The 27,680-nt window shown below is 42.7% G+C and overlaps 1 protein-coding gene across 2 annotated transcripts; it reads left to right on the top strand.

The window, feature by feature from the left end:
- The first annotated feature begins 5,371 nt into the window (after positions 1-5,371).
- MTCH2 (mitochondrial carrier 2) lies at positions 5,372-27,306 on the top strand. Of its 2 annotated transcripts, none has more exons than XM_059069610.2 (13): positions 5,372-5,714; positions 7,950-8,034; positions 8,183-8,289; positions 15,574-15,600; positions 15,792-15,854; positions 17,936-17,993; positions 18,251-18,302; positions 18,742-18,801; positions 20,416-20,509; positions 21,481-21,528; positions 22,477-22,544; positions 24,901-24,976; positions 27,099-27,306. In XM_059069610.2, exons 1-13 carry the CDS (start codon positions 5,628-5,630, stop codon positions 27,183-27,185), a joined length of 912 nt encoding a protein of 303 aa, XP_058925593.1. In that variant the 5' UTR covers positions 5,372-5,627; the 3' UTR covers positions 27,186-27,306. The 2 variants fall into 2 exon arrangements, with proteins under 2 accessions (XP_058925593.1, XP_066893335.1); XM_067037234.1 differs by having other exon boundaries at positions 5,432-6,421.
- Positions 27,307-27,680: the final 374 nt, after the last annotated feature.

The following is a 27,680-nucleotide window of genomic DNA, read 5'->3' as shown; positions in this document are numbered from 1 at the left end:
GGTTTCTGACTCCTAGCCAAGTGGGCTTCCCACTTGTACTGTCTGTTCCCCATTTAAAAGCCAGTAGAGCTCCCTATGGCCTCACAATCAAAACTTGCCGGACCAGGACTTTCCTGGTGGTCCAGTGGGTAAGACTCCGAGCTCCCAATGCAGGGGACCCAGGTTCGATCCCTGGTCGGGGAACTAGGTTCCACATGCATGCTGCAACTAAGAAAGAGTCCGCATGCTGCAACTAAACCCAGCGCAGCCTAAACAAATAACATCCCGGACCTTCCTCCCTCACCTGTTTTACCTCAATCCTAACCCTCCCTGCAACACAAATTTCCTTCCATTGAAATCATGCTCCTCACTGCTCAGGCACCGCCCATGTGGGTTTCTCTAGACAGGACCCAACCACTAGATGAAGGCTCTCAAAAAATACTTGCTGCGTGAGAGAATGAATAAATGAATGAATGAGTGAATCTGCTGTCCTTCAAACCTTAGTTCAAGTCCTGCTTCCTCTCAGAAGCCTGCCCAGATCTACATCTTCTCTCAAAGATTTCTTCGTTCTCTATGAATTTTTTCTTTTTTTTTTTTTGGCCACATCGTGTGGATTGTGGGATCTTAGTTCCCAGACCAGGGATTGAACCTCGGCTCTCAGCAATGAGAGTGCAGACTCCTAACCACTGGACCACCAGGGAGTTCCCTCTCTATGCATTTAGGATACAATTCAGCCCTCAACACGTTCATGGATCTCAGCTCTCTGTCCTTAACTAGCTCATACATTCTGCAGGAGCCGTGTGATACGAAATTCAGTTCCCAGCACTGTGTTGGCAGTTGTATTTCTAGTTGTAAGACCATAACTTACCAACTGTCTTGGTAGAGTCACTAACCTTTCCGAAGTTGTCTTCTCATTAAAGTTGATCATCTCTCTAAAAACAAGCAGGGACAATCCCTTGCTTGCTCACTTCATAGGGTAGTTATGACAATTAAATGAGATAATAATGTGTGAAGAAGCCCTGGAAATTGTAACCTGTTCTAAAAATATGAGGTTTTGGCATTACAGTCGGTTCAATAACTGTGTTGACTGATTAAACAGTAAGGACCAACAATTATTGAAAACCTACCACGTTCCAGGCATAAGTTAACTCTCATAGCACCATTCTAGTTTAAAAATATAATGCTGTTTCTGCCTGTCCAGTGGTCATTTTCCTTTCTTTTGATAACAGCACCCCAATTTGCCTTTGGGGGAAACTGTGCCACTCTCAGCCGTGTACTTTGGGTGGGCTCCCCGTTAGAACGTCAGCTCCAAGGAAAGGCATGTGGCCTGTGCCTCAGCTAAGCTGCATATCCCATCCCCCTGACCACAGTGAGTAATTTAGGGGTGTGTATACAATCCAGTCCAAACCCCCCGCATGTTCGTTGGGACTTTTGGGTTGAGAGTAGCTCCTTCGTCAGGTCTTAGGACTGCGATAGTATAAGGCAGAAGCTGCAGGACACCTCCTTGAGGAGTGATCCTATCTGAGAATAAATAAAATCAATAAAGAATAAAGCAGGGGCTTCCCTGGTGGCGCAGTGGTTGAGAATCCGCCTGCCGATGCAGGGGTCACGGGTTCGTGCCCTGGTCCGGGAAGATCCCACGTGCCGCAGAGCAACTAAGCCCGTGCACCACAACTACTGAGCCTGCACTCTAGAGCCTGTGAGCCACAACTCCTGAGCCCGTGTGCCACAACTCCTGAAGCCCATGCGCCTAGAGCCCATGTTCCACAGCAAGAGAAGCCACCGCAATGAGAAGGCCGTGCACCGCAATGAAGAGCAGGCCCCACTCACCACAACTAGAGAAAGCGTGCGTGCAGCAACCAAGACCCAATGCAGCCAAAAATAAATCAATCAATCAATAAATAAATTTATTTTTAAAAAATAAAAGAATAAAGCAGAACTGAGAGAAAGAGGCCCTGTCTAGGCAACATGTTTTAAAATACTGGATGCAGCCATGCCTGAAGCCATCGACTTAATTCCCTTCCTCTCCTCACCTCCTGCCTCAACCAGTTTCGGTGAGATTTTATGCCACCTCACACAGAATGTCCTAATTAAGAGAACAGATGAGTATTTCAGTTGAGACTAAGGCAGTTTAAAAACATCCATGAGGGAGGACTGTGAGATACAATCTTATCTATAGTTAACTGAGGAAGAGGAAGGAACTCAGGAAGAATGAGCAGTCTGGACCTGGGAGGGAAACTGATTCGCTCACTCTCTAGTAAATTCCAGAGGCTTCCACTGGAATAATTATTCCAACAGATACTTATTGAGTAACTATGTGCTTGGCAATGGTTCTAGGCACTGAGAATGCCGCAGTGAACCAAAAAAAGACAAAATCCCGGCCCTTCTATACCTCATATTCTAGTATGATGGGGGGGCGGGTGCAGAACAAACTTTAAAATTAGTCATATAATTCTTTTTTTTTTTTTCCTTTTTGGCTGCGTCAGGTCTTAGTTGAGGCACGCGGGATCTTTGTTCCAGCCTGCTATATATTTCAGTGCGACACGTGGGCTCTTTGTTACAGCGCATGGGCTTCTCTCTAGTCGTGGCAGGTGCGGGCTCCAGAGCACGGGGGCTCTGTAGTTGCGGCACACGGGCTTTCTAGTTGTGGCTCGTGTGCTCAGTAGTTGCAGCGTGCGAGCTTAGTTGCCCCACAGCATGTGGGATCTTAGTTCCCCGACCAGGGATCGAACCCATGTTTCCCACATTGGAAGGCAGATTCTTAACCACTGGACCACCAGGGAGGTCCCTAATTATATAATTCTTTAGAAGGTGATAAAGATTAGAGAGAAAAATAAAGCAAAGAGGGGAATAAGGAATACCAGGTAGCTTTTGAAATTTATCCCAATGAGCCAGTGAAGGAGGGTTTATTCACCCCAACTTCAGCACAAACTGTTTAAAGGACTCATCCAAGGTTGTCAACTAGCCAAGTGGTAGAATCAGATTTGGAAAATGGGAAAAAAGGTATAGGACCTTTGATCTCTCTCAGACTGCCTTCCAGCCCAGGAGTCTTTCAACCAACAAATCCACTCATCTTTCTCTGGGCTTCATTATTATTACTGACCTCTTGGCAGCTTTTGACACTACCGACATCCTTTCTTTTCCTAACCTTTGACTTCAGTGACACTATGATGTTCTAGTTTTGTTTCCTTTCCCAATTATTTCTGCCCCTTTTAACTTTTCCTTTTCCTCTCGCCACTTGAATATGGGTCACCAGGTACAGCCATCTTATGGTCACCATATTGAACTGTGACCAGGGAACACCATTCATTTAAATCATAGTCCTTGTGAATAGCACCTTTGGATTTGTGCAGTGCACAGCTTGGGCAGCTGTATACAGCAGCCCTATACCTTTTGCACTTCTCTTATTTATGCCAACAACTTCAGTTCCCTCTCTGCAGGCTCTTCCCAAAATTTCATGGGCAGCTTCTGCCCTGCACCATTGGAGAATATGGTGGAGCACCCTGCAGCCACACACTCTTGCAAGAGTTTCTGTACCTCTCAGTGCCCGCAAACACAGTGGATACTTTCTTGGCACCACTAATGCACAAATCCATGAATAAAGAGTCCCCTTGCTGGGGGGAGGGGCAAGATAGGGGTAGGGGAATAAGAGATATGAAATTTTGTGTGTAAAATAAATAAGCTACAAGGATAGGATATATTGTACAACACAGGGAATATAGCCAATATTTTATAATAACTATAGAGTATAACCTTTAAAAATTGTGAATCACTACGTTGTACACTTGTAACATATAATATTGTACATCAACTACACTTCAAAAAAAAAAAAAAATCAGGGACTTCCCTGGTGGCACAGTCGTAAAGAATCCGCCTGCCAAGGCAGGGGACACGGGTTTGATCCCTGGTCTGGGAAGATTCCACATGCCTTGGAGCAACCAAGCCTGTGTGCCACAACTACTGAGCCTGCGCTCTAGAGCCCACAAGCCACAACTGCTGAAGCCCAGGCGCCCTGGAGCCTGTGCTCCGCAACAAGGGAAGCCAACGCAATGAGAAGCACGTGCACCACAACAAAGAGTAGCTGCCGCTCTCTGCAACTAGAGAAAGCCCGTGCACAGCAATCAAGACCCAATGCAGCCAAAAATTAATTAATTCATTAATTTTTAAAAAATCAGAAAAAAATGTCCCCTTGCTAAATGGTCTCTATGGTTAGATATCAAAATTTCTGGATTTAGTTAGAATCAACTTGTAAGTTTCTTTAAACTCTAAAAGCTACAATTTGGTATTATATTTCCATGTGCCAAGCTGGGTAGGTATATCATTTCATTCAATTCTCACAACAACAGTATGAAGTAGACATTACTATACTCATTTGTTTAAGGTTCAAAGAAGTCGTGTGACCTGCCAAAGGTCACACAGTTAATAATTGGTAGAGGTGAAATTTGGACCAGGTCAATTAGACTCCAAAGTCCAGGCTCCCTCCTGCTCTGTAAACTGCCTCTTTAGCAGCATGCTGAGTCCAGGACAATATTAATTAAAACTAACATTTGTATTTCAATATACAGTTTTTAAAAATCTTATCCTATGCACAATTTCACTTAACTCTCAATAATAACCCTGAGAGGCAGGTAGTAGTGTAATCCTTAGATTTAGATACAAAAATTGAAAACTGAAGAAGATAAAATGACTTCTGAATCATTTTGATACAAAAGAGAGCCAAGCTTGAACTGCAAGTCTCCACTCTCACTTTATTCTCTGCACCAGGCTCTGCCTAAGCATTGATATAGAACGTGTGAGCTGGGACTGAAGGGTTGAGGACAATGCCATTTTCTTTTTGCCTCTAATAACCTGTAGCCTGGTAATCACTGAAGTAACTGTTCATTTATGCAATAAATATTGAGCACTTAGTACGTGCCAGGCACTGAACATACAAGGAACAAAGGCTGTCCTGGCTCCTGGATTCACGGGGTTTACATTCTGGTGGAGGAGACAAAAAGATAAATAAATTTCAGACAGTGATAAGTGTTGCAAGACTATGGAGTAGGAAATAAAGGGGACGTAAGTTTAAATGGACGTCAGAGAAGGCGTTTCTGCGAAGTTAGCATTAACTGAATGAATAAGTGCATGTATAGCAACCCCCTGATGGATTCATTTTTCAAACTTATCTAGTTTTGTTGGCCATTAGATTGTTTATGATTCTGATGCTGAATACTCTTTGGAGCTTACGTTGCTGATGCCAAAAGGGCAAGGGCAGAGGCGAAGAACATGGACGAATCCTTTACACTTCATTTCACTCCTGCGACCTTGCCTTTGCGGCCAGGGTCACTCCCCACTGCCACGCCCATTCTTCTGCCCCCGGATGCTTCCAGCCTGCGCAAGCGCAAGAGAAACTGCTGTTCCTAGTGGAGGGCGCGGATTCCACCCCAAAACGCATGCGCCCCGGGCCCGCAAGCCCCGCCCCGGCCTCTGCGCCCGCTCGCGAGCCCTTGCCAATTCTCGGGGCGGGGACTGCGCGGGGAGACGCGCGCCGGTGCGTGCGTGCTCCCGCGCCGCGGGCGGGCCAGTGAAGCCGGCGGCCCTGGCACGTGATCCCGGATCGGCGTGGTAGCTTGGTGGCTCCGTCTGTCTGTCCGTCCGCGGGTGCCATCATGGCGGACGCGGCCAGTCAGGTGCTCCTGGGCTCCGGTCTCACCATCCTGTCCCAGCCGCTCATGTACGTGAAGGTACTCATCCAGGTATGAGTCGTCGCCTTTCCCTTCCTCGCCCGGCGCCCTGTTCGGTCTCCGCTGCCCAAGGCGCCTGAGAACCGGCTCCAACCTTCCGGGCCTTCAGTCTCCTGAGATGCTGCTCCTTCTTTGCTGCTCGCCCCTTCCTTCCCGGCAGGGACGACTTCCACCGCCCGCTGAGCGCCCACTGCCCGTGGGCCTTCCCGAGGTCTCGCCTCCCAGCCAAGCCTTGAGGCCCGCTCCTTTCCCGGTATCTGGCTGCCGCCCTGCCCTGCCTGATGGCTCCCCTGAACTTTGTTTTCTCTTTCCTGAGGTTGATCCTGGCTGGGCGCCGCCGAGGGCTTCCCAACCTTTCCTTCTCCGCTGCTCTGAAATGAGCATCCTTCTGTCCTCCCCGGCCCCAAGCGCAAGAGGTGAAATCTGTTGAAGACAAATTGGAAATTCGAGGGGAGCCAACATTTTATTAGCTTTTGTTTTCTCTTTTTTGGTTGCTGTTACTACTGCTCTTCTGTTCTGAGATTTAGCACCAGATACCCAGAGAAACACAAGGAGTTCATTCAGAAGTGATAAAGCAAGCGGTTGCTGAGTCAAATTTCGGAAGGATCCACTGAACCCTCTTCAGCAGCAGCCCATGTGGCTCATGACAGTGAAAAATCACATGTCAGAGTGATGTGAAATCAGTTCAGCTGAAAGTTTTATCGAGTTTAAGTATATATGTTAGTTTCTAATATACTGTGAAATAATTCTTAAATGGTATTTTATATTCACAGGCAAGTTTGCCCGGTTTTAGCTGACGATAGACCATTAGGTAGTATTGTTCAGTTGCCTTTATGAATTTCTCTGTGACGGGCAGGTCATTCATTTTTTTAACTTTTGTTGAGAGTTGACGTAATTACATCAAGCGTCGTACCGAGGATAGAACCCCTGTCCTCACCATCTGCCTTTCTGTCAAAAATATGCAAGACACTAGGGAAGGCCTCATTTCTTATTTTTGAGTTAATGGTACTAATCCATATTATGTGTTGCTGAGTTGACCCTTGTGGATTCAGAACCTGTATGTAAAAAACTATTGTAAAATAAGTTGTTTAAATTAAGAACAAAGGGAATTGCCTGGAGGTTCAGTGGTTAGGGTAGGACTCCACGCTTTCACTGCCGAAGGCCCAGGTTTAATCCCTCATCTGGGAGCTAAGATCCCCGCAGGCCACTAGAGGCGGCCAAAAAATAAAAGAAAGCAAGAAAAAAGGAACAAAATCTTTGAAATGTATTGTGACATCTAAAACAGAATTGGCACATTTGTAGCTAGATAATATCTGAGGTAAAAGCGTTTTGCAGTAAATCTGATATAAGCCCATTACTCAGTCCTTATCCAGGAGGCAAGGTTTTCTAATGACATTCAGAGCTCTTGCCTCAAAAACTCCTTAATCCTTATTGCACAACATGCTTGTGTTGCCAAGTGTCTCAGGGGTTTTGGTGAAATTCCCAATTACTCAGTTTTAAAAATAGTTGCACAAAAAAAAAAAAAAATAGTTGCACAGTGACACTTTCAGGGGTTCTTTGACTGAGCTGGTTGAGAATCACAGCAGGAGAGCAAAAGCATGTCGGACAACATTCATTCTCCCAAGTATCCCTTTGGCACTAAAGAGTCTGAATATATTGTAGAAATAAAATGATGACATTAATTCTAAAGTGACTCGTTAGATTGTTCATGACAGTCTGCTCCTTTAACGTGGACTTAGCTTGTAATTATTTCCCAAGTGAATTATCCCCAGCTGTATCTGCATTTGCCTTTTGAGTGGTTTGTTTTGCTAGCCAAATATGAAGTTGATGCTGGCTTAGTCTTTTCACTTCGTCCAAATAGTAAAAATGTGCTTGATTTTCTTTAGAAAATATTTTTGAGGATCCCACAGTAAACTGTAGCTTTGTTAACACAGAAATTCCCTTATTGTATGTTCAGATTGATGCCAGTCTGTCTCAGCTACATGGTTTACTTTGTAGAATTTGAACCAAAAGAAAACTTGGAGTTTATTGAAACCAGTCTTAAACGAGTGACAAAATTAAAAACAAACAAACAAAAAACACCAGAACTGACAAGGATGATCCTTCATCACTGTCTTGGAAAATATACACTGCATTTTAACTTGTGTTAAAAATTATAACTCTAAATTTTTTCTTTATTCAAGACCTTGCAACCCAGGCATTCCTGGGAATGTTGCTTAGTATTGATATAGTCTCTTGTTTTTCAAGGTGGGATATGAGCCTCTTCCTCCAACAATAGGACGAAATATTTTTGGGCGGCAAGTTTGTCAGCTTCCAGGTCTCTTTTGTTATGGTAAGTGTCTTTGATTTATTTGGAATTGGAGGACATTGAAGGGTGTGATAGGAGTTACTGAAAAAATATACAGAAAGCATGTTTCCTTGAAATTTCTGTGTAACCATTACTTTCAACTAGAATGTAAATCTCCAACTTGTGTTCTTAGCTCAGCACATTGCGAGCATCGATGGGAAGCGTGGGTTGTTCACAGGCTTAACTCCAAGACTGTGTTCAGGGGTCCTTGGAACTGTGGTCCATGGTAAAGTTTTACAGGTAAGAAGAAAATCAATCCATCTTCCCATAAATTTAGATAACCTTTTTTTTTTTCTTTAACATCTTTATTGGAGCGTAATTGCTTTACAATGGTGTGTTAGTTTCTGCTTTATAACAAAGTGAATCAGCTATACATATACATATATCCCCATATCTCTTCCCTCTTGGGTCTCCCTTCCATCCTCCCTATCCCATCCCTCTAGGTGGTCACAAAGCACGGAGCTAGAAAACCTTTTTTTTTTTTTTTTTTTTTTTTTTTTTTTAAATTGATTTATTTTTGGCCGCATTGGGTCTTAGTTGCTGCGCGTGGGCTTTTCTGTAGTTGCAGCGAGTGGGGACTGCTCTTCGTTGTGGTGCGCGGGCTTCTCATTGCCATGGCTTCTCTTGTTATGGAGCACGGGCTCTAGGCACGCAGGCTTCAGTAGTTGTGGCTTGCAGGCTCTAGAGTGCAGGCTCAGTAGTTGTGGTGCATGGGCTTAGTTGGTCTACGGCATGTGGGACCTTCCCAGACCAGGGCTCGAACCCGTGTCTCAACTGCGGCGCCACCAGGGAAGCCCTAGATAACCTTTTACATATAGTTTGTTCTGCTGATCAAGAGCAGTTTCAAAGATATACGTCTTTACATCCATGGCCTTTCTTCCTCTTGAAAAACATTTACTTGAAATACCCATTCTTAATTCTTTCTTGGGAAGCAAGGAGAATTTGTATAAAATGAAGTAATTGATTTTGATCTACGCAAGCTTCTTCCTCTGGACCAGTTGTTCTGAGCAGAAATTAAGTACACTCATTTGAGCTCCTGTGTAGCTCATTTTATTTCTTTGAAGGAGGAGGGAAGCTGGTTAAAACATACATCTCTTTCTCATGTTATTTTCCTCTTATTCCTAGTGTTCCTCCTAGTAAATGTTTTCTGTTACAATCTTATTTTTTTTTAAACTTAACAAGATAAACGTTAAAGTCAGGATAGTGTTTATTTGTGACTGTTTATTTCAGTAGTACTCAGTACAGGGAATTCCCTGGCGGTGCAGTGGTTAGGATTCCACACTTCCACTGCAGAGGGCATGGGTTCAATCCCTGGTCAGGGTACTGAGATCCCACACTCTGCAAGACTCTGCCAAAAAAAAAAAAAAAAACTAACAAACCACTGCCATAGTACTTGGTACAGTCCTCCATGTATTTTTTAAGGCTTTAATGTTGCCCCAATTCTACTTTTTTATCATTTGATGAGCAAATCGTGGTGGTGTTAATCAGTTTCATGATCTGATTCGCTTAGGTTTTAAATTCTCTTCAGACTTTGTTGAATTGAGTTGGAGAGGTTTTCCAGTCAGTTCCTCACATGGAAGCAGTTTTGTTATTCATTGTACTACTCTTGTCGTCATGCCTGTGCACTGAATGTTAGAAGCAGCATTTTGGGTGGCCCATGGGTCAGAGTGATGGAGTTTTAATGGGCCGATGTTTTTGGTGGAGTGATTCCTACTCTCTTTTCTGGCTCAGTGAAAGTGTTCCTGTTGCCTCAATGAGGTTTAGATTTTCATGTGGGAAAGTAGTTGTCATCTAGTTCAGAGAGGTTTATGTATAGACCAAGAGTGAAATTACTGCTTGAGATCAAGTTCCTTTACGTAAAGGAAATTAAGACAAACTTGAGGTAACCAGGTACCTGGAATATGTGCTTCACATGTAGCCAAATGAAATAGAACAGGGTATTGGTACTATACTTAGTATCAAAAGCAATACAATCAAGAAGAAAGACCAATTCAGGTCTTTCTGAACAAGAAAGAGTTCTGTATATGTGAACAAGAATTAAATTGAAATCTGTTCAGAATAATGTAGAAGAGACAGGTTGAAAATTTTTTTAACGGAGTGAAAACCAAAGTCTAGAAATCAGTGAGGATTTTTAAAAACTCCTGAAACTGTTAGGATTAATTCTGACCAAAGACCTGGAATTTGACCAAAAAACCATCATTTCACTTAATCATGTTGTTTGTTCTCTTTCCTCTGATTTTATTTTAAAAATGTAATTCTTTTTGTAAAAGACAGTGTGCTCTATTTTTCAAATCTGGTTATGACTAGGAGGTCAATTGTCTGTTTCTTGTATTTCACCTAGCCCATCTTCTATTTCTGAAAGAGCCCACAAATAATATTTCCTCTTCCAGTGCAGTCTGAGCTCTGGCAGTTTCATGTTCTCTTCTCCAAAAGAAAAAAGCATCTTCTCTCTTGCTTGGTTTAGAAACAGTCAGATACAAAAGGAAAAGTGAGGTGGTTTCAGCTATTCAGTCTTAGCACCAATTCTCTGTTCTTTGTACAGTGAAGAAAAGCTTCTTGCCCTAATTTGGTATTAGACCTGCTTTTTCTGTGAAAAAGCCCTGCGGCTTTTTCCATAGCCTTAGTCCTAAGCTATGTTTTGTGTTTTTGGGGTTTTTTTAATTCATTTATTTTATTTTTGTCTGCGTTGCGTCTATGTTGCTGCACGCGGGTTTTCTCTAGTTGTGGCGAGCAGGGGCTACTCTTCGTTGCTGTGCACAAGCTTCTCATCATGGTGGCTTCTCTTGTTGCAGAGCACCGGCCCTAGGTGCGCAGGCTTCAGTAGTTGTGGTGTGTGGCCTTCAGTAGTTGTGGTATGCGGGCTCAGTAGTTGTGGTGCGCGGGCTCAGTAGTTGTGGCTCGGGGGCTCTAGAGCACAGGCTCAGTAGTTGTGGTGCATGGGCTTAGTTGCTCCGTAGCATGTGGGATCTTCCAGGACTGGAGCTTGAACCTGTGTCCCCTGCATTGGCAGGCAGATTCTTAACCATTGTGCTGCCAGGGAAGCAAGCCCCTAAGCTATGTTTTTATCAATTTATTTTCTGTTATATGTGTGTGTTTAGTAAATAATATTCTTGGATTTGGATCGTTGTGTTTTCATTGTCATTTGTCTCTAGGTATTTTTCGATTTCCTCTTTGATTTCTTCAGTGATCCCTTGGTTATTTAGTAACGTATCGTTTAGCCTCCATGTGTTTGTGTTTTTTACGTTTTTTTCCCTGTAATTGATTTCTAACCTCATAGCATTCTGGTCAGAAAAGATGCTTGATATGATTTCAGTTTTCTTAAATTTACTGAGGCTTGATTTGTGACCCAAGATGTGATCTATCCTGGAGAATGTTCCGTGCACACTTGAGAAGAAAGTGTAATCTGCTGTTTTTGGATGGAATGTCCTGTAAATATCAATTAAATCTATCTGGTCTGTTGTGTCATTTAAAGCTAGTGTTTCCTTATTAATTTTCTATTTGGATGATCTGTCCATTGGTGTAAGTGAGGTGTTAAAGTCCCCCACTATTATTGTGTTAACTGTCGATTTCCTCTTTTATAGCTGTTAGCAGTTGCCTTATGTATTGAGTTGCTCCTGTGTTGGGTGCATATATATTTATAATTGTTATATCTTCTTCTTGGATTGATCCCTTGATCATTATGTGGTTTCCTTCCTTGTCTCTTGTAACATTCTTTATTTTAAAGTCTATTTTATCTGATATGGGTATTGCTACTCCAGCTTTCTTTTGATTTCCATTTGTATGGAATATCTTTTTCCATCCCCTCGCTTTCAGTCTGTATGTGTCCTTAGGTCTGAAGTGGGTCTCTTATAGAGGGCATATATATACAGGTCTTATTTTTGTATCCATTCAGCCAGTCTATGTCTTTTGGTTGGAGCATTTGATCCATTTACATTTAAGGTAATTATCGATATGTGTGTTCCTATTACCATTTTCTTAATTGTTTTCGGTTTGTTTTCATAGGTCCTTTTCTTCTCTTGTGTTTCCCACTTGGAGAAGTTCCTTTAGCATTTGTTGTAGAGCTGCTTTGGTGGTGCCGAATCCTCTTAGCTTTTGCTTGTCTGTAAAGCTTTTGATTTCTCCATTGAATCTGAATGAGATCCTTGCCAGATAGAGTAATCTTGGTTGTAGGTCTTTCCCTTTCATCACTTTAAATATGTCATACCACTCCCTTCTGGCTTGTAGAGTTTCTGCTGAGAAATCAGCTGTTAACTTTATGGGAGTTCCTTTGTATGTCATTTTTTCTTATTCTATGAGGGCACCATCACTCTGATACCAAAACCAGACAAAGATACTACAAAAAAAGAAAATTACAGACCAATATCACTGATGAATACAGATGCAAAAATCCTTAACAAAATACTAGCAAACAGAATCCAACAACACATTAAAAGGATCATACACCATAATCAAGTGGGATTTATCCCAGGGATGCAAGGATTCTTCGATATATGCAAATCAATCAGTGTGATACACCATATTAACAAATTGAAGAATAAAAACCATATGATCGGGCTTCCCTGGTGGCGCAGTGGTTGAGAGTCCACCTGCCGATGCAGGGAACATGGGTTCGTGCCCCAGTCCAGGAAGATGCCACATGCTGCGGAGCGGCTGGGCCCCGTAAGCCGTGGCCGCTGAGCCTGCGCATCCTGAGCCTGTGCTCCGCAGCAGGAGAGCCCACAACAGTGAGAGGCCTGCATACCAAAAAAAAAACCAAAAACATATGATCATCTCAATAGATGCAGAAAAAGCTTTTGACAAAATTCAACACCCATTTATGATAAAAACTCTCCAGAAAGTGTGCATAGAGGGAACCTACCTCAACATAATAAAGGCCATATACAACAAACCCACAGCAAACATCGTTCTCAATGGTGAAAAACTGAAAGCTTTTCCTCTAAGATCAGGAACAAGACAAGGATATCCACTTTCACCACTGCTGTTCAACATAGATTTGGACATCCTAGCCACAGCAATCAGAGAAGAAAAAGAAATAAAAGGAATCCAAATTGGAGAAGAAGAAGTAAAACTGTCACTATTGGCAGATGACATGATACTGTACATAGAGAATCCTAAGGATGCCACCAGAAAACTACTAGAGCTAATCAATGGATTTGATAAAGTTGCAGGATACAAAATTAACGCACAGAAATCTCTCACATTGGGATTCCCTGGTGGCGCAGTGGTTGAGAGTCCGCCTGCTGATGCAGGGGACACGGGTTCGTGCCCCGGTCCGGGAAGATCCCACGTGCCACGGAGCGGCCAGGCCTGTGAGCCATGGCCGCTGAGCCTGCGCGTCCAGAGCCTGTGCCCCACAGCGGGAGAGACCACAGCAGTGAGAGACCCGCGTACCGCAAAAAAAAAAAAAAAAGAAAAAAGAGAAATCTCTTGCATTCCTATACACTACTGATGAAAAATCTGAAAGAGAAATTAAGGAAACACTCTCATTTGCCATTGCAGCAAAAAGAATAAAATACCCGGGAATAAACCTACCTAGGGAGACAAAAGTCCTGTATGCAGAAAACTATAAGACACTGATGAAAGAAATTAAAGATGATACAAACAGGTGGATTGATATACCATGTTCTTGGATTGGAAGAATCAATATTGTGAAAATGACTGTGCTACCCAAAGCAATCTACAGTTTCAGTGCAATCCCTATCAAATTACCAATGGCATTTTTTACAGAACTAGAACAAAAAAATCCTAGAATTTGTATGGAGACACAAAATACCCCGAATAGCCAAAGCAGTCTTGAGGGAAAAAACTGGAGCTGGAGGAATCAGACTCCCTGACTTCAGATTATGCTACAAAGCTATAGTAATGAAGACAATATGGTATTGGCACAAAAACAGAAATATAGATCAGTGGAACAGGATAGAAAGCCCAGAGATAAACCCACACACTTAGGGTCAACTAATCTATGACAAAGGAGGTAAGGATATACAATGGAGAAAAGACTGTCTCTTCAACAAGTGATGCTGGGAAAACTGGACAGCTACGTGTAAGAGAATGAAATTAGAATACTCCCTAACACCATACACAAAAATAAACTCAAAATGGATTAGAGACCTAAATGTAAGACAGGACACTATAAAACTCTTAGAGGAGAACATAGGAAGAACACCCTTTGACATAAATCACAGCAAGATCTTTCTTGATCCACCTCCTGGAGTAATGGAAATAAAAACAGAAGTAAACAAATGGGACTTAATGAAACTTAAAATCTTTTGCAAAGCAAACTACAAACAATGAAAAGACAACCCTCATAGTGGGAGAAAATATTTGCAAATGAAGCACTGTACATAGGATTAATCTCCAAAATATATAAACAGTTCATGCAGCTCAATATTAAAAAATAAACCCAATCCAAAAATGACCAGAAGACCTAAATAGGCATTTCTCCAAAGAAGGCATACAGATGGCCAAGAAGCACAGGAAAAACTGCTCAACATCACTAATTATTAGAGAAATGCAAATCAAAACTACAATGAGATATCACCTCACACCGGTTAGAATGGGCATCATGAGAAAATCTGCAAAGAACAAGTGCTGGAGAGGGTGTGGAGAAAAGGGAACACTCTTGCACTGTTGGTGGGAATGTAAAGTGATACAGCCACTATGGAGAACAGTATGGAGGTTGCTTAAAAAACTAAAAATAGAATTACCATATGACCCAGCAATCCCAGTACTTTCAAATCCCAGTAATTCAAAAAGTCACATGCACCCCAATGTTCATTGCAGCACTATTTACAATAGCCAGTTCATGGAAGCAACCTAAATGTCCATCAACAGACGAATGAATAAAGAAGATGTGGTACATATACACAATGGAATATTACTCAGCCATAAAAAGGAATGAAATTGGGTCATTTTTAGAGACGTGGATGCATCTAGAGACTGTCATACAGAGTGGAGTAAGTCAGAAAGAGAAAAACAAATATCGTATATTAATGCATATATATGGAACCTAGAAAAATGGCACAGGTAAACTGGTTTTCAGGGAAGAATTTGAGACACAGATGTAGAGAACAAACATATGGACTCCAAGGAGGGAAAGAGGTGGGGCCGGGGGGTGGGGGTGTGATGAATTGGGAGATTGGGATTGACATATATATATACTAATATGTATAAAATGGAGAACTAATAAGAACCTGTTATATAAAAATAAATAAATTCAAAAATTCAAATAAATAAATAAAAATAATGTTCTTGCATTTTTGGTTTGCTTTGTTTTCCTTTTCTTCTTTTAGATAAGCACTTTTATGAGCTGACCAATCAGTATGTTAAACTTAGCAACAAGATCATCTTAGAGACAGTTATTTCCAAGTGTTAATTAGAAGTAGAAATTAATTGGAGATTTACAGCCAAAAAAATCAACTATTTTAATTTCTGCCAATCGATAGAGTTTTCATTTTATGTTGTGTCTCAGTAACACTATGATGGCCCTAATCATCCTTTCTTTCCATTTCTCTTCCTTTGTAGCATTACCAGGAGTGTGACAAGGCTGAGGTATGTTGGAGCCGATTTCTATGCATGAGTCCATTTTCCCTGCAAGCTGCTGTTGCTCCTTGGTCCCTCTAGGAAAAGGGAGAAGCAGTCAGCTTTCCTTTCATCGTAGAGTGTTGGTATGCAGGGTGGCCACCAGTTTGAACAGTACTATTGAAAACCATCAACATATCTACTTGCATTTTGATTTCCAGGAGTCAGGATCTGGAAGTGTACAGAAAGAAGCTTCATCTTCCTTTGACCGAGTTATCCAGGAGGTAAGGTGATTATGATTTCTCTAAATCAGAGCAAGCTGGCAGTTGTGAAATCCGGATCATCAGGCCTGTATGTTCAGTGTCTGTTCCACACAAAATTAAACTTACAATTTAATATGGACTCTACTGCATGTGGAACATAAAGAGAAAAAAGCATTGCTTGCTGTTTGGAATTTCAAGGAAACATAATTTGCCCACTCTTCTTTAAAATGGAAGAGGTACTGAAACCTCTTATAATAGAGTTGGAAATCTCTGGCCCAAAAGTATTAAAATAGTGGCCAGGGCCTTTGTGTGTTGGATATTATATATCCAGAAATGCTTTTACAACATTCTGACTTTGAGATGTCCTTATCGTCCATTTCCCACTCCTGTCTTCTACCATTGGAGTTTGTTGCATGCCTGACTTAATAATACTCTTTTTTTTTTTGCTTACACGGGCCTCTCACTGTTGTGGCCTCTCCCGTTGCGGAGCACAGGCTCCGGACGCGCAGGCTCAGCGGCCACGGCTCATGGGCCCAGCCGCTCCACGGCACGTGGGATTCTCCCGGACCGGGGCACGAACCCGCGTCCCCTGCATCGGCAGGCGGACTCTCAATCGCTGCGCCACCAGGGAAGCCCCTTAATAATACTCTTTTATTTCTAGTCTACATTATCTAATTGTCTATAGAGGTGTCACAATTTTTCATTGAAAGCTGCCTTCTAAAGTATATATCACTGAACAAACATCACTAGATGCCAAGATGTCAGATGAGTCAACTTTATTTTTTGTAAATTTTCATAAAGTGATTTTATTTAAAAGTAGAGATGCATGTATTAATATGTGTTTTATATTTTCTAAACTTTATTTAGTTCATCGTAAGGCTCTTAGAACTACCATTAGAGTAGGGGTGAGAGATCTCTTAACTAAATGAAGATAATGTTGAAATGCAAAAACGAACGACGGACCTGGTATATTTACAGCCTACCTCCAAGTATTGTGATTGAATTTTTTACTAACCTCTTTACAGAGTCCTGGACAAGAAAGATAAACTAGGGTAAATATAGAGCTCTAAAATCCTGCACAGTTACGGGGCTGTGGACGACAAACAGATGAATGTCACTGTGTTCTCCTTGAGACGTTGGTAGAGATTAAATAGAGCCTGACATTTGTCTAGTGTAGATATCAGAGTATCACAGTCTCTGAAATCACTCACAATGAGAGAGCGACTTAATGGTCTGAATACAGGCCTCATAGCTGTTTGTTTGTTTTAATTTATATTTTTATTTATTTATTTTGGGCTGCGTTGGGTCTTCGTTGCTGCACGCAGGCTTCCTCTGGTTTCAGTGAGCGGCGGCTGTTCTTTGTTGTGGTGCACAGGCTTCTCATTGCAGTGGCTTCTCTTGTTGTGGAGCACGGCCTCTAGGCACTCAGGCTTCAGTAGTTGTGGCACGTGGGCTCTGTAGTTGTGGCTTGCAGGCTGTAGAGCTCAGGCTTCAGTAGTTGTGGTGCACGGGTTTAGTTGTTCCGCGGCATGTGGAATCTTCCCAGACCAGGGCTTGAACCCGTGTCCCCTGCATTGACAGGTGGATTCTTAACCTCTGCGCCACCAGGGAAGCCCCAAGCCTCATAGTTTTATTCCAGCTAGGTTACTGTCTGCTGGTGACTTTCCCTGTTTCCTTTTTTTTTTTTTTTTTGGCCGCACCATGCAGCATGTGGGATCTTAGATCCCGACCAGGGATCGAACCTGGTCGATCCCATGCATTGGAAGCACGGAGTCTTAACCACTGGACCTCCAGGGAAGTCCCTTCCCCTGTTTCTTTGCTTTTGTTTTTCTCATCTGTAAATTTGAGAAGGTAACAGAAACCTGCTTTGCAGAGAAATTTTGAGAAGTAACTATAACAGTATTGAAATCCATGAGTGAAAGCTGTGCTAGAATGATAGTGCGTTACGTTGCATCCCATTCAGGCTTCCTCTTCCTGACTCCAGGAAGGGCAGGCGTGCTCTGTCACCCACTCTTATCCTGCAGTGTTCACCCACGTGACTCCTCTCAGGAATTTGAGTGTCGTTTGTTTAGACTTCACAAGCGTGTGTTGGTTGTTTGCAGACCGCCCGAGAGATGATGGCCCGTTCTGCTGCTGCCCTCGTCACACACCCCTTCCACGGTACGTTCGCAGTTGGCAACTGAAATCTGATTTTTTATCTCTCTTCTATGTCACGATCTTTCCTGACTACTTAGATAGGTTGACATGGGAGTTCACTAAAGTGCCTTGCCTGTGTGTTTTTTGTTTGCTTGTTTTGGCTTTTATCCAATTTATCCAGATAGCAAAGTGTCTTTAGGTGGGAAAATCTTCCCCCCCCCCCAAGGGCTATTAAAATTTATCTCAATGTAGCTTAAAAATCTTTTTTCTGTGTTCTATAGTGATCACTCTGAGATCTATGGTACAGTTCATTGGCAGAGAATCCAAGTACTGGTAAGTGTTTCTGTTTTCAAGTATTCAGGGAGATCTGTTGAAGCCAAAGTATTAGAATAATAATACTTTACATTTTTATGATGCCTTAGAGCTTACCAAAGAAATTCATATAGCTTATGTCATTTGATCTACACACAAAAAAACAGTAAAATAGAAGAAAAAGGCCCAGACAGGTTTAGGAGCGTACCCAGGATCTCAGAGTAAGTTGCAGGACCCCTGAAGCCAGAATTCACCCTGACTGCATGTGACTACACCCTTAGGTATTAACATCTCCACTTCTGTCTCTAAATGCAACTGTCTTTGCAGAGTGAGGGTGGTAGAAAAGGGAGCAGGGGTGGAGGGATAAGTTTCACCTTGTCAAAAGTGGTAATTGGACATTTTTTGTTAATAGCTCCAAAATAATCTTAATGTATTTTACGTTTCTTTCCTCTGAACCTAGTGGACTTTGTGACTCCATAGCAACTATCTATCGGGAAGAGGGCATCCTAGGATTTTTTGCGTGAGTAAATTACTGATTTGGGTATGTGATTTTTGTGTGAGTAGAAAGCTTTAACGAGAACGAGGACATGACTCCTTGTTTAAACCTCAGAGAAAATGTACTCTCTGGGATTAATTCATGTTAAACTCCATTTAGGCCCATCTGACTTAATTCTCTTGTAGAGATCCCAAACTTTTGCTCTGCACATCTGAAATGTTTGAAATGAGGGGATTTTTTTTAACAAATAAATTCATTGACGTTTCTACCTTTACAGTGAATTCTCAATTACTATATAGTTGATAAAAATGAGGAAAGTTCGTTTTTGAAAAATGGAAAACTATCGAACATGTATCTTCCTTATTCTGAGAGAACACGTTTTTGCACTGTATTCACTCCCTTGAATTTACTTTGGAGGAACTCAGGCTACGACCCTTGTTCTTCTGTTAACAACAAAAACCGCATTATTAACTAAATGGTCCTTTTTTTTTTTTTTTTTTTTTTTTTTTTTTTTTTTTTGCGGTACGCGGGCCTCTCACTGCTGTGGCCTCTCCCGCCGCGGAGCACAGGCTCCGGACGCGCAGGCTCAGCGGCCATGGCTCACGGGCTTAGCTGCTCCGCGGCACGTGGGATCTTCCCGGACCGGGGCACGAACCCGTGTCTCCTGCATCGGCAGGCGGATTCTCAACCACTGCGCCACCAGGGAAGCCCGAAATGGTCCTTTTTAATTTTCAGTGTTTCCACATAGTTGATTTTATGTTTGAGTATCATAAATACTCTGGGAAATAGGCAAGACAGCTATTATTCTTCTCATTTTAGAGATTAAAAAAAACTGATGCCCTGGGAAGTTCATTTGCTGCCCGGCACATAGCTGATAAGTGGTAGAAGTGGCGTTTAAACGCTGCTCTTCAGCCTGCGGGGTAACGTGTGCCCCACTCTTCCACACTCTGCCTCACCTCGGTTAACCAGGCCCTGGAGGCATGGCTTTTGGTGCCCTTCACCTGTATCTGTGTTTGGGCCATTCTCATTTTGTAATTTTTCTCATCTTTTGCCCTGCCAAATTTGAATATCAGGTAGTTTAGCAAGAATCATATTTAAGTCTCTTCTCTAAAATAGGCACATTTTTTGCCTCCCTACTTATCGTTATTAATAGTAAGGTGAGGCATTGGCCATATCCTAGAGGGCTATAGCCGACCTGCATTTTTTTTTTTTTTTTTTTTTTTTTTTTGTGGTACGCGGGCCTCTCACTGTTGTGGCCTCTCCCGTTGCGGAGCCCAGGCTCCGGACGCACAGGCTCAACGGCCCTGGCTCACGGGCCCAGCCGCTCCGCGGCACGCGGGATCCTCCCGGACCGGGGCACGAACCCGCGTCCCCTGCATCGGCAGGCAGACTCACAACCGCTGCGCCACCAGGGAGGCCCCAGACCTGCATTTTTTAAACGAGAATAAAAGTCATTAGAGATTAGCCTCAAGAACAGTTATATTAACTAGAATGAATTGGTTAGGTTCTCATATTCAGTGCCCTTTCAGTTCTCTAGAATGTTTTGAAATTAATTCTTTGAGAAGTGTTTATATTGAGTGAATTATCTTTTTACTGATCGCATTTCTTGGTGCTTATTTTTATTGTTTCTTCGTGTAGGGGTCTTATTCCTCGCCTCCTGGGTGACATCATTTCTTTGTGGCTCTGTAACTCACTGGCCTACCTCGTCAATACTTACGCACTGGACAGTGGGGTAGGTCGTGCCCTTGATGAGATGTGCTGGTGCTGACTTCATTGTATCCACCTGGCAGCTAGGTTAGCTTTAAAGTAAGATGGCAGTTGGTTATGGGCCAGACTCATCATTATATAGCTGTATATTAAGAGTCAAAATTTTAAAGGCTAATGGAATGACCTATACCGTTTACTATAGAGGGATGCACCTAGAAAGTCCCTAGGATGTGGCAGAGTTAGCCTAAGGGTCTACCTTTCTCCATGCTGCAAGGAGATCACCTCTTTATTGATGCCTAATGTTAGAGGATCCCATGAAGCAGGATAGTTTTATAGTGTGTGCAGGTGTTTCATCTAATCTGAAGTGTTAAGGGAACTCCTGTATTGGGCTTTCTAGAAACCTTAGCCTGGGGGCGGGGTGGGGGGTGAGGTGAGAATCAGCCTTCCCTAAAAGCAATGTTTCTCCAGCCTCAGCAGTTGTATACCTCTTTGAACACAGGCAGTCCCAAAGCATGGTGGGAACTAGGACACACCCAGGCCAGGGGTAGGACTAAAAATCCACGTGCTTGGTTTCTTGAGTACTGAGACGATCTTCCCCACAGCATCTGGTACACAGCTAGGTGTATACGGAGGGAGTGACTTGTCCCTCAGTATACCGTCAGTGTTGTTTCCAGGGATTGTATCGATATTTCTAGGACATCGGAAAAGGTTACCAATCTCATTTCTGTTGTTTTTGAAATCCTGAGGCTATTATATTTGTTCCTAAGCCATCCTAGTCTGATATGAGCTTATCTGTTAATGTTGAATCAAGTTGATCATTTTGACCACTGCCTTTTTATGCTCATAATGTTTTATGTTTTCATCCTCTAAATTAATTTTCAAGTTGTCAAACTAATAATGCAGAAATAGAATGTATTGATACGGTTGGGGACAATTAGCTGTTATATCAGCTTAATTTTCTTACTCGTTCTAATAAAGGCTTTCTTCCTGTTCTAGGTTTCCACCATGAATGAAATGAAGAGTTATTCCCAAGCTGTCACAGGAGTAAGTTTTTAAAAATCCTTTTAGCCTTTTAGGAGTAGGTTGGTTTGTTTGTTTAATATTTATTTATTTAGCTGTGCCAAGTCTTAGTTGTGGCACACGGGATCTTCGTTGCGGCATGCAGGATCTTTAGTTGCGGCATGTGGGATCTTTAGTTGCGGTATGTGGGATCTAGTTCCCTAACCAGGGATTGAATCCAGGCCCCTTGTATTGGGAGCGCAGAGTCTTAGCCACTGGACCACCAGGGAAGTCCCTTTTTAGGAGTAGTTTTCTTTTCTTCTCTTCCCTTCTCTTTTCTTTTCTTTTCAATTTCTTTGTCGTCGCTGCTTTAAAGCAAACAGCTGTCTCACAGGAAAGTCTCTCAAATTTATTAATATTTTTCAGAGGTAAGAATAACCCAGAGTCCCTGCATCACAGTAACAGTAATAACAAGCCTACATAGTTTGGTGCTGTTCAGCTTTCAGAGGGGGTAAGTGGGCATTTCTCATCACAGATCTGCCCCTGCTTCTCACTGTATCATGCTGAACCTATATTGGAAATTTCACCCTTTTGAATTACGTGGAGTCTTCCAGTAGTTGACTTTTGAAGTAGTTTCCATTGTCTTTGGAAGGATGTTCGTGTTGTCTTGTCTTCTTCAGGGCCATGTTGAAATGCTTATTGTATTTAGTTGTATTTACTTTTAAATGATGAAGTTCAGTTTTATTTGAATGAGGGCTCAATCACAGAATAAGAGAAGCCTTCTGGTCTTTGGTTAAAAGATTGCATGTAGTGGTACGGTAAGAGGAGGAAACATCTGCAGGCTCAAAAACGTGTAATTTAGTCCCTCCTGGGATACTGAGAAAGCAAAACCAATTTGGAGTATTTGACCACAGTGGCACTAAGACTAAGGGAGAAGAATAAGGGAGACTAGGAATGACTTAGTAACTTAGCTGTCTTTTTACTCTTTTACAGTTTTTTGCCAGTATGTTGACGTATCCCTTTGTGCTTGTCTCTAATCTTATGGCTGTCAACAACTGTGGGTAAGTGCCTTGCATTTCTTATCTTAGTGTTTGGCTGCCTGTATGCCTGACAGGTGGGGCAGTCCTGGTAGAAATTTGGGGAGGATAGTACAGTTGATGCTCTTAATAGATTTCCTCATTTTTTTCTCTGTCTGCCCCATGTACCAGCAGACCCATCAATTTGTATTATAAGCAGCCACTTCATATCCTTTTTTGGAATAGAGAAGGGCCAAATAATATTTCTCAAGCGTTTGTAAATAATGTGCACTTGCCAGTAGTCTAGGTTCTTTTCTGAAAAGGGTGGGAAAATTACCAAATGACGTTCACATTTAAAAAAAAAAAAAAAAAAAATGAACTTTTTAATTTATTTTTGGCCACGAGGTGCGGCATGCAGGATCTTAGCTCCCTGACCAGGGATCGAACCCATACCCCCTGCATTGGTAGCACAGAGTGTTAACCACTGGGCCTCCAGGGAAGTCCCTCCTTTATTTTAAGTCCTTATCCTCTCTTTTGAAAGTTACAGAGGTATGTCAGGGAATGAATTACTGCCTGTACCTGTTTTTCCTCAGGACTTCATGGAGAAAGTGAGTTTTCAAGTAAGAAAAGTAGGAAATTTGGTTGAAAATGGAAAGTTTCTTGACCTTTCACGTACTGGTTGGGGAAGGGGTGGGTGTGGTGTTGGACGCCACTGATTTCCAGCTTCTAGGCGCCATCTGACTCTACCAGGTCGGACAGAAGTTTTGCCTCTTTTTTTTTTTAATTAAAAAAAATTTTTTTTAGCCACACTGCGCGGCTTGCAGGATTTTTTTTTTTTAATATTTATTGATTAGCAAATATTTATTGAGTATATATGGTGTACTGCTATAAAGTGAATGGTGTTTTTTTTTTTTTTTTTTTTTTTTTAATTTATTTTATTTTTGGCTGTCTTGGGTCTTCGTTGCTGTGCGTGGGCTTTCTCCAGTTGTGGTGAGCGGTGGCTACTCTTCATTGCAGTGTGCGGGTTTCTCATTAGGGTGGCTTCTCTTGTTACAGAGCACGGGCCCTAGGTGCACGAGCTTCAGTAGTTGCAGCACGCGGGCTCAGTAGTTGTGGCTCGCGGGCTCTAGAGCGCAGGCTCAGTAGTTGTGGCGCACGGGCTTAGTTGCTCCGCGGCATGTGGGATCTTCCCGGACCAGGGCTCCAACCCATGTCCCCTGCATTGGCAGGCGGATTCTTAACCGCTGCGCCACCAGGGAAGTCCCAGAAGTTTTGCCTCTTGATTTATTTCAAAACTCTGTTCCTCTGGAGTACCTGCCGCAATTTGCCATTATACATGTCATTGTTTTCAAGCAAGATATCAAAGTGATAGCTGTATGGAGTTTTGAGCACAGTCACCATATTCTGTTTGTTTTGTGATTTGTGGAGCAGTTGCCACATTTCGGCCCAGACCAGCTTGAAGGATTAGTTAAGTGTGTTGTTGTCTTTGTTGTTGTTACTATTATTATTTGCAGTTTTGGAGAGAGGAAGTGATAAGGGTTATACCTCAGTCAGAGCATGTAAGTCATCACCATTTCACACCACTGTCCATTGTTATGTTTGGAGTCTTTTGAATACTACTTAGTTTTTAAATTCCCTTTCCCTGCTTTTTTTTTTTTTTTTTGTAGTATGCGGGCCTCTCACTGTTGCGGCCTCTCCCGTTGCGGAGCACAGGCTCCGGACGCGCATGCTCAGCGGCCATGGCTCACGGGCCCAGCCGCTCCACGGCACGTGGGATCTTCCCGGACCGGGGCACGAACCCGTGTCCCCCGCATCGGCAGGCGGACTCTCAGCCACCGCGCCACCAGGGAAGCCCTTCCCTGCTTTTTAATCATACAATTACCATGTTCTAGGATTTCAGTTGTCCACAGATTTAAACCTAGATGTTTTAGAAAGTACATAACTGGTTGAAGTTTCTGTTTATGTTATGTTGATTCAAAACCTAAATGTAAGGGAGGGCGATCCGTTTTGGATGCTCAGTCTTTCCCCTGCTCCAATAGAATTTGTTTCTTCAGAACTAAAATTGCTTCTCGGGGAACTTTCCAGGAAGCATTTTTTTTTTTTTTTTTTTTTTTTTTGTAGTACGCGGGCCTCTCACTGTTGTGGCCTCTCCCGCTGCGGAGCACAGGCTCCGGACGCGCAGGCTCAGCGGCCATGGCTCACGGGCCCAGCCGCTCCACGGCACGTGGATCTTCCCGGACCGGGGCACGAACCTGCGTCCCCTGCATCGGCAGGCGGACTCCCAACCACTGTGCCACCAGGGAAGGCCCCAGGAAGCATATTTTGACAGAGATTTACTGAGCCCTTGAGAGAATGTTTTATAAATGTTGCCTTCAGTAGCTAACCTTTTATTCTATTTCAGGCTGGCTGGGGGATGCCCGCCCTACTCCCCGGTATATTCTTCTTGGATAGATTGCTGGTACATGCTACAAAAAGAGGTACTTCTCTCTCATTCTGTGTCTCCCTCCCTCCCTCCCTCTCCCCTCCTCGTATTTTATTTTGTTTTGTTTCTGTTTGTTTTCTTAAATGTCTCTGGAATCCCAGGTTAATTCTTGTAGGTTATCCTTTAGTTACCAATTAATGTACCCTTTTTAATGTTTCATATGTGACTCTGGCATAGTAATAAAATGTGCTGCTTGGAAATCAGGAGAGGTAGTGAAGAATTAAGAATTCCTACATGTGACCTGGAAGCCATTTGAGTGATCACATTCAAATTACAAATAAGGTCTGGGTAGACAGTTATCCTGGTTATTAAAATGATGCCCTGGATTTCAGATTATTTTTTCCAACTTCACCTTTTTGTAACTTTTCAGAATCTCCTAATATATTCAGGTGTTTTCCTACAGTATTTAGAGAAGCTGAGAAATAAAAAGTTGTTTATTGATGACATTATTTGTCACAATGTTGTTGAAAGGGCTGATCTCTTACTTCTAGAGTCATGTCAGTGGATGATTTTGTCCAGACTCCAATTGTGAGGTGTAGGTCATCTCCAACCAAAAATTCTTGATGAATCTAGGCAGAGTTTTATTAGGAACCAGAATGATAAATGGCTGTGGGCTAAATTTAACATGGAATCACTAAAATGGCCATCAGTGGAAAGCTGTTTTTGAATGGGAAGCACTTTTTAAAGGATTATAGAAGAAATTGGATGAGGAAACTCCTTGTTGCATCGTATTATAGAACTGGCGACACATACGAGAAAGGCCTTTGTTCGCACGGCTCAGGCTTCCCGGCCTGAACTCGGAATGCAAAGGCCTAAGTGCTGCCGGGGGGGCTTTTACTCAGCGCGCCCGACGCGCCCTTCTGTGAACCCAGCCAGGACACTTGGATGGTTGCCAGACGGACCTGACATGAACATTCTGGGTTTCGTTCCGAGTTTTACATTCTCGGTGTTACAATCTCCTTTTGTGGTCCCCATTTAAAAGGAAAGGTGGGGCTTCCCTGGTGGCGCAGTGGTTGAGAGTCCACCTGCCGATGCAGGGGACGCGGGTTCGTGCCCCGGTCCGGGAGGATCCCACGTGCCGCGGAGCGGCTGGGCCCGTGAGCCGTGGCCGCTGAGCCTGCGCGTCCGGAGCCTGTGTTCCGCAACGGGAGAGGCCACAGCAGTGAGAGGCCCACGTATCGCCAAAAAAAAAAAAAAAAAGGAAAGGTGGCCCTTCTTTCCCTACTTTCTAACCAGCCCCCTGCTATAGGTAGAAAGCAAATAGAAAATTATTAGGGTATCAGACACCTTACCTAGGGAACGGTTAGTCCTTTAAATGCTTAAGACAACAGCAAATCTTAACTGAGCACTTACTGTATATGAGGCAGAGTCTTTCATGTATCAGCTCACATAACCGTCCAAACAGCCGTGTGGGGATAGGTACCGTTCTTTATCATCGCACCTCACATATGAAGAAACGGGGACTTTGAACGGTTAAATAATGCCAATTTGGTAACCCAAGGTCACACAGCCAGTGTTCGGGAGAGCAGGATCTACATGCAGGCTGTCTAACTTCAGAGTCTACTCATTTAAACTCACAACATTACTACTTTAATTATAAGATTTTATAAGTACTCCCTAGAGATCTACCATTCATTCAAAACAAATAAAAGCTGGCACAGGGACTTCCCTGGCGGTCCAGTGGTTAAGACTCCGCGCTTCCACTGCAGGGGGCGCAGGTTCAATCCCTGGTCGGGGAACTAAGATCCCACGTGCCACGCTGTCAAAAAAACAAACCAACAAAAGCTGGCACTTAACTGCATGATAGGACTATTCTCAACACTTTATATGAATTGACTTGATAATCCAGCTAGCTAGCAAGTGGCAGAGCCAGAATCCAAACTGGGAATTCTGTCTAAATAGGTAAGAAATGCTTGCCTTTATCCGTGTGTCAGAATTGTAGTCAGCTTCAGTCAGAGAATACAAATTGCTACTCTGTAGTGATAGTCCCGGTTTTATCCTGGTCATTTTAGTCATGTTCCTCAGAAATATGTCCAGTTGTCTCTGCTGATTTGGACTGGCTGACCTCATTTTCACACTAGACTTTATTTGTTTTTTTTTGTTTTTTTTTTTTCCAGGGAAATATGAGCCGAGGAAATAGCTTGTTTTTCCGGAAGGTCCCCTTTGGGAAGACTTATTGTTGTGACCTGAGAATGTTAATTTGAAGATGTGGGGCAGGGACAGTGACATTTCTATAGTCCCAGATGCACAGAATTATGGGAGAGAATGTTGATTTCTATACAGTGTGGCACGCTTTTTTAATAATCATTTAATCTTGGGAAAATAGAGGTGTTTGGTGTCTGCCTTTTTTTGTTCTTTTTTCCAGCACAACATAACTTACCACTGATATTCCCCCTTTAGTTATCCTGAAACATTTTTACTCCAGATTATTTTACTTAAAGAAAGAAGTTGCGTTTACCTAAAGGTACAGGCAGGTTGTCATGCAATCTGAGTCTTAATTTAAGGCTTTGTAAAGTGAAGAGTACAATCCTGTGAAGAAAGAGAAATAATTCTGTGAAACTTAAGAAAATTAATAAGGCAAATGATATGGGAGGTTATAAGTTAACCTTTTTTTCAGTAGACCTTAAAAACTCAGCAGCATCCACCAGAATTCGTCTCCCAGTATATTCTTCTAAGCACATTTAATTAACCCTGTCTCT

The sequence above is a fragment of the Kogia breviceps genome, chromosome 7, assembly GCF_026419965.1.
Source record: "Kogia breviceps isolate mKogBre1 chromosome 7, mKogBre1 haplotype 1, whole genome shotgun sequence".
NCBI classification, from domain to species: domain Eukaryota; kingdom Metazoa; phylum Chordata; class Mammalia; order Artiodactyla; family Physeteridae; genus Kogia; species Kogia breviceps.
Note: the sequence above shows the minus strand (reverse complement) of the source record. Positions and strands in the feature narration are given on the sequence as shown.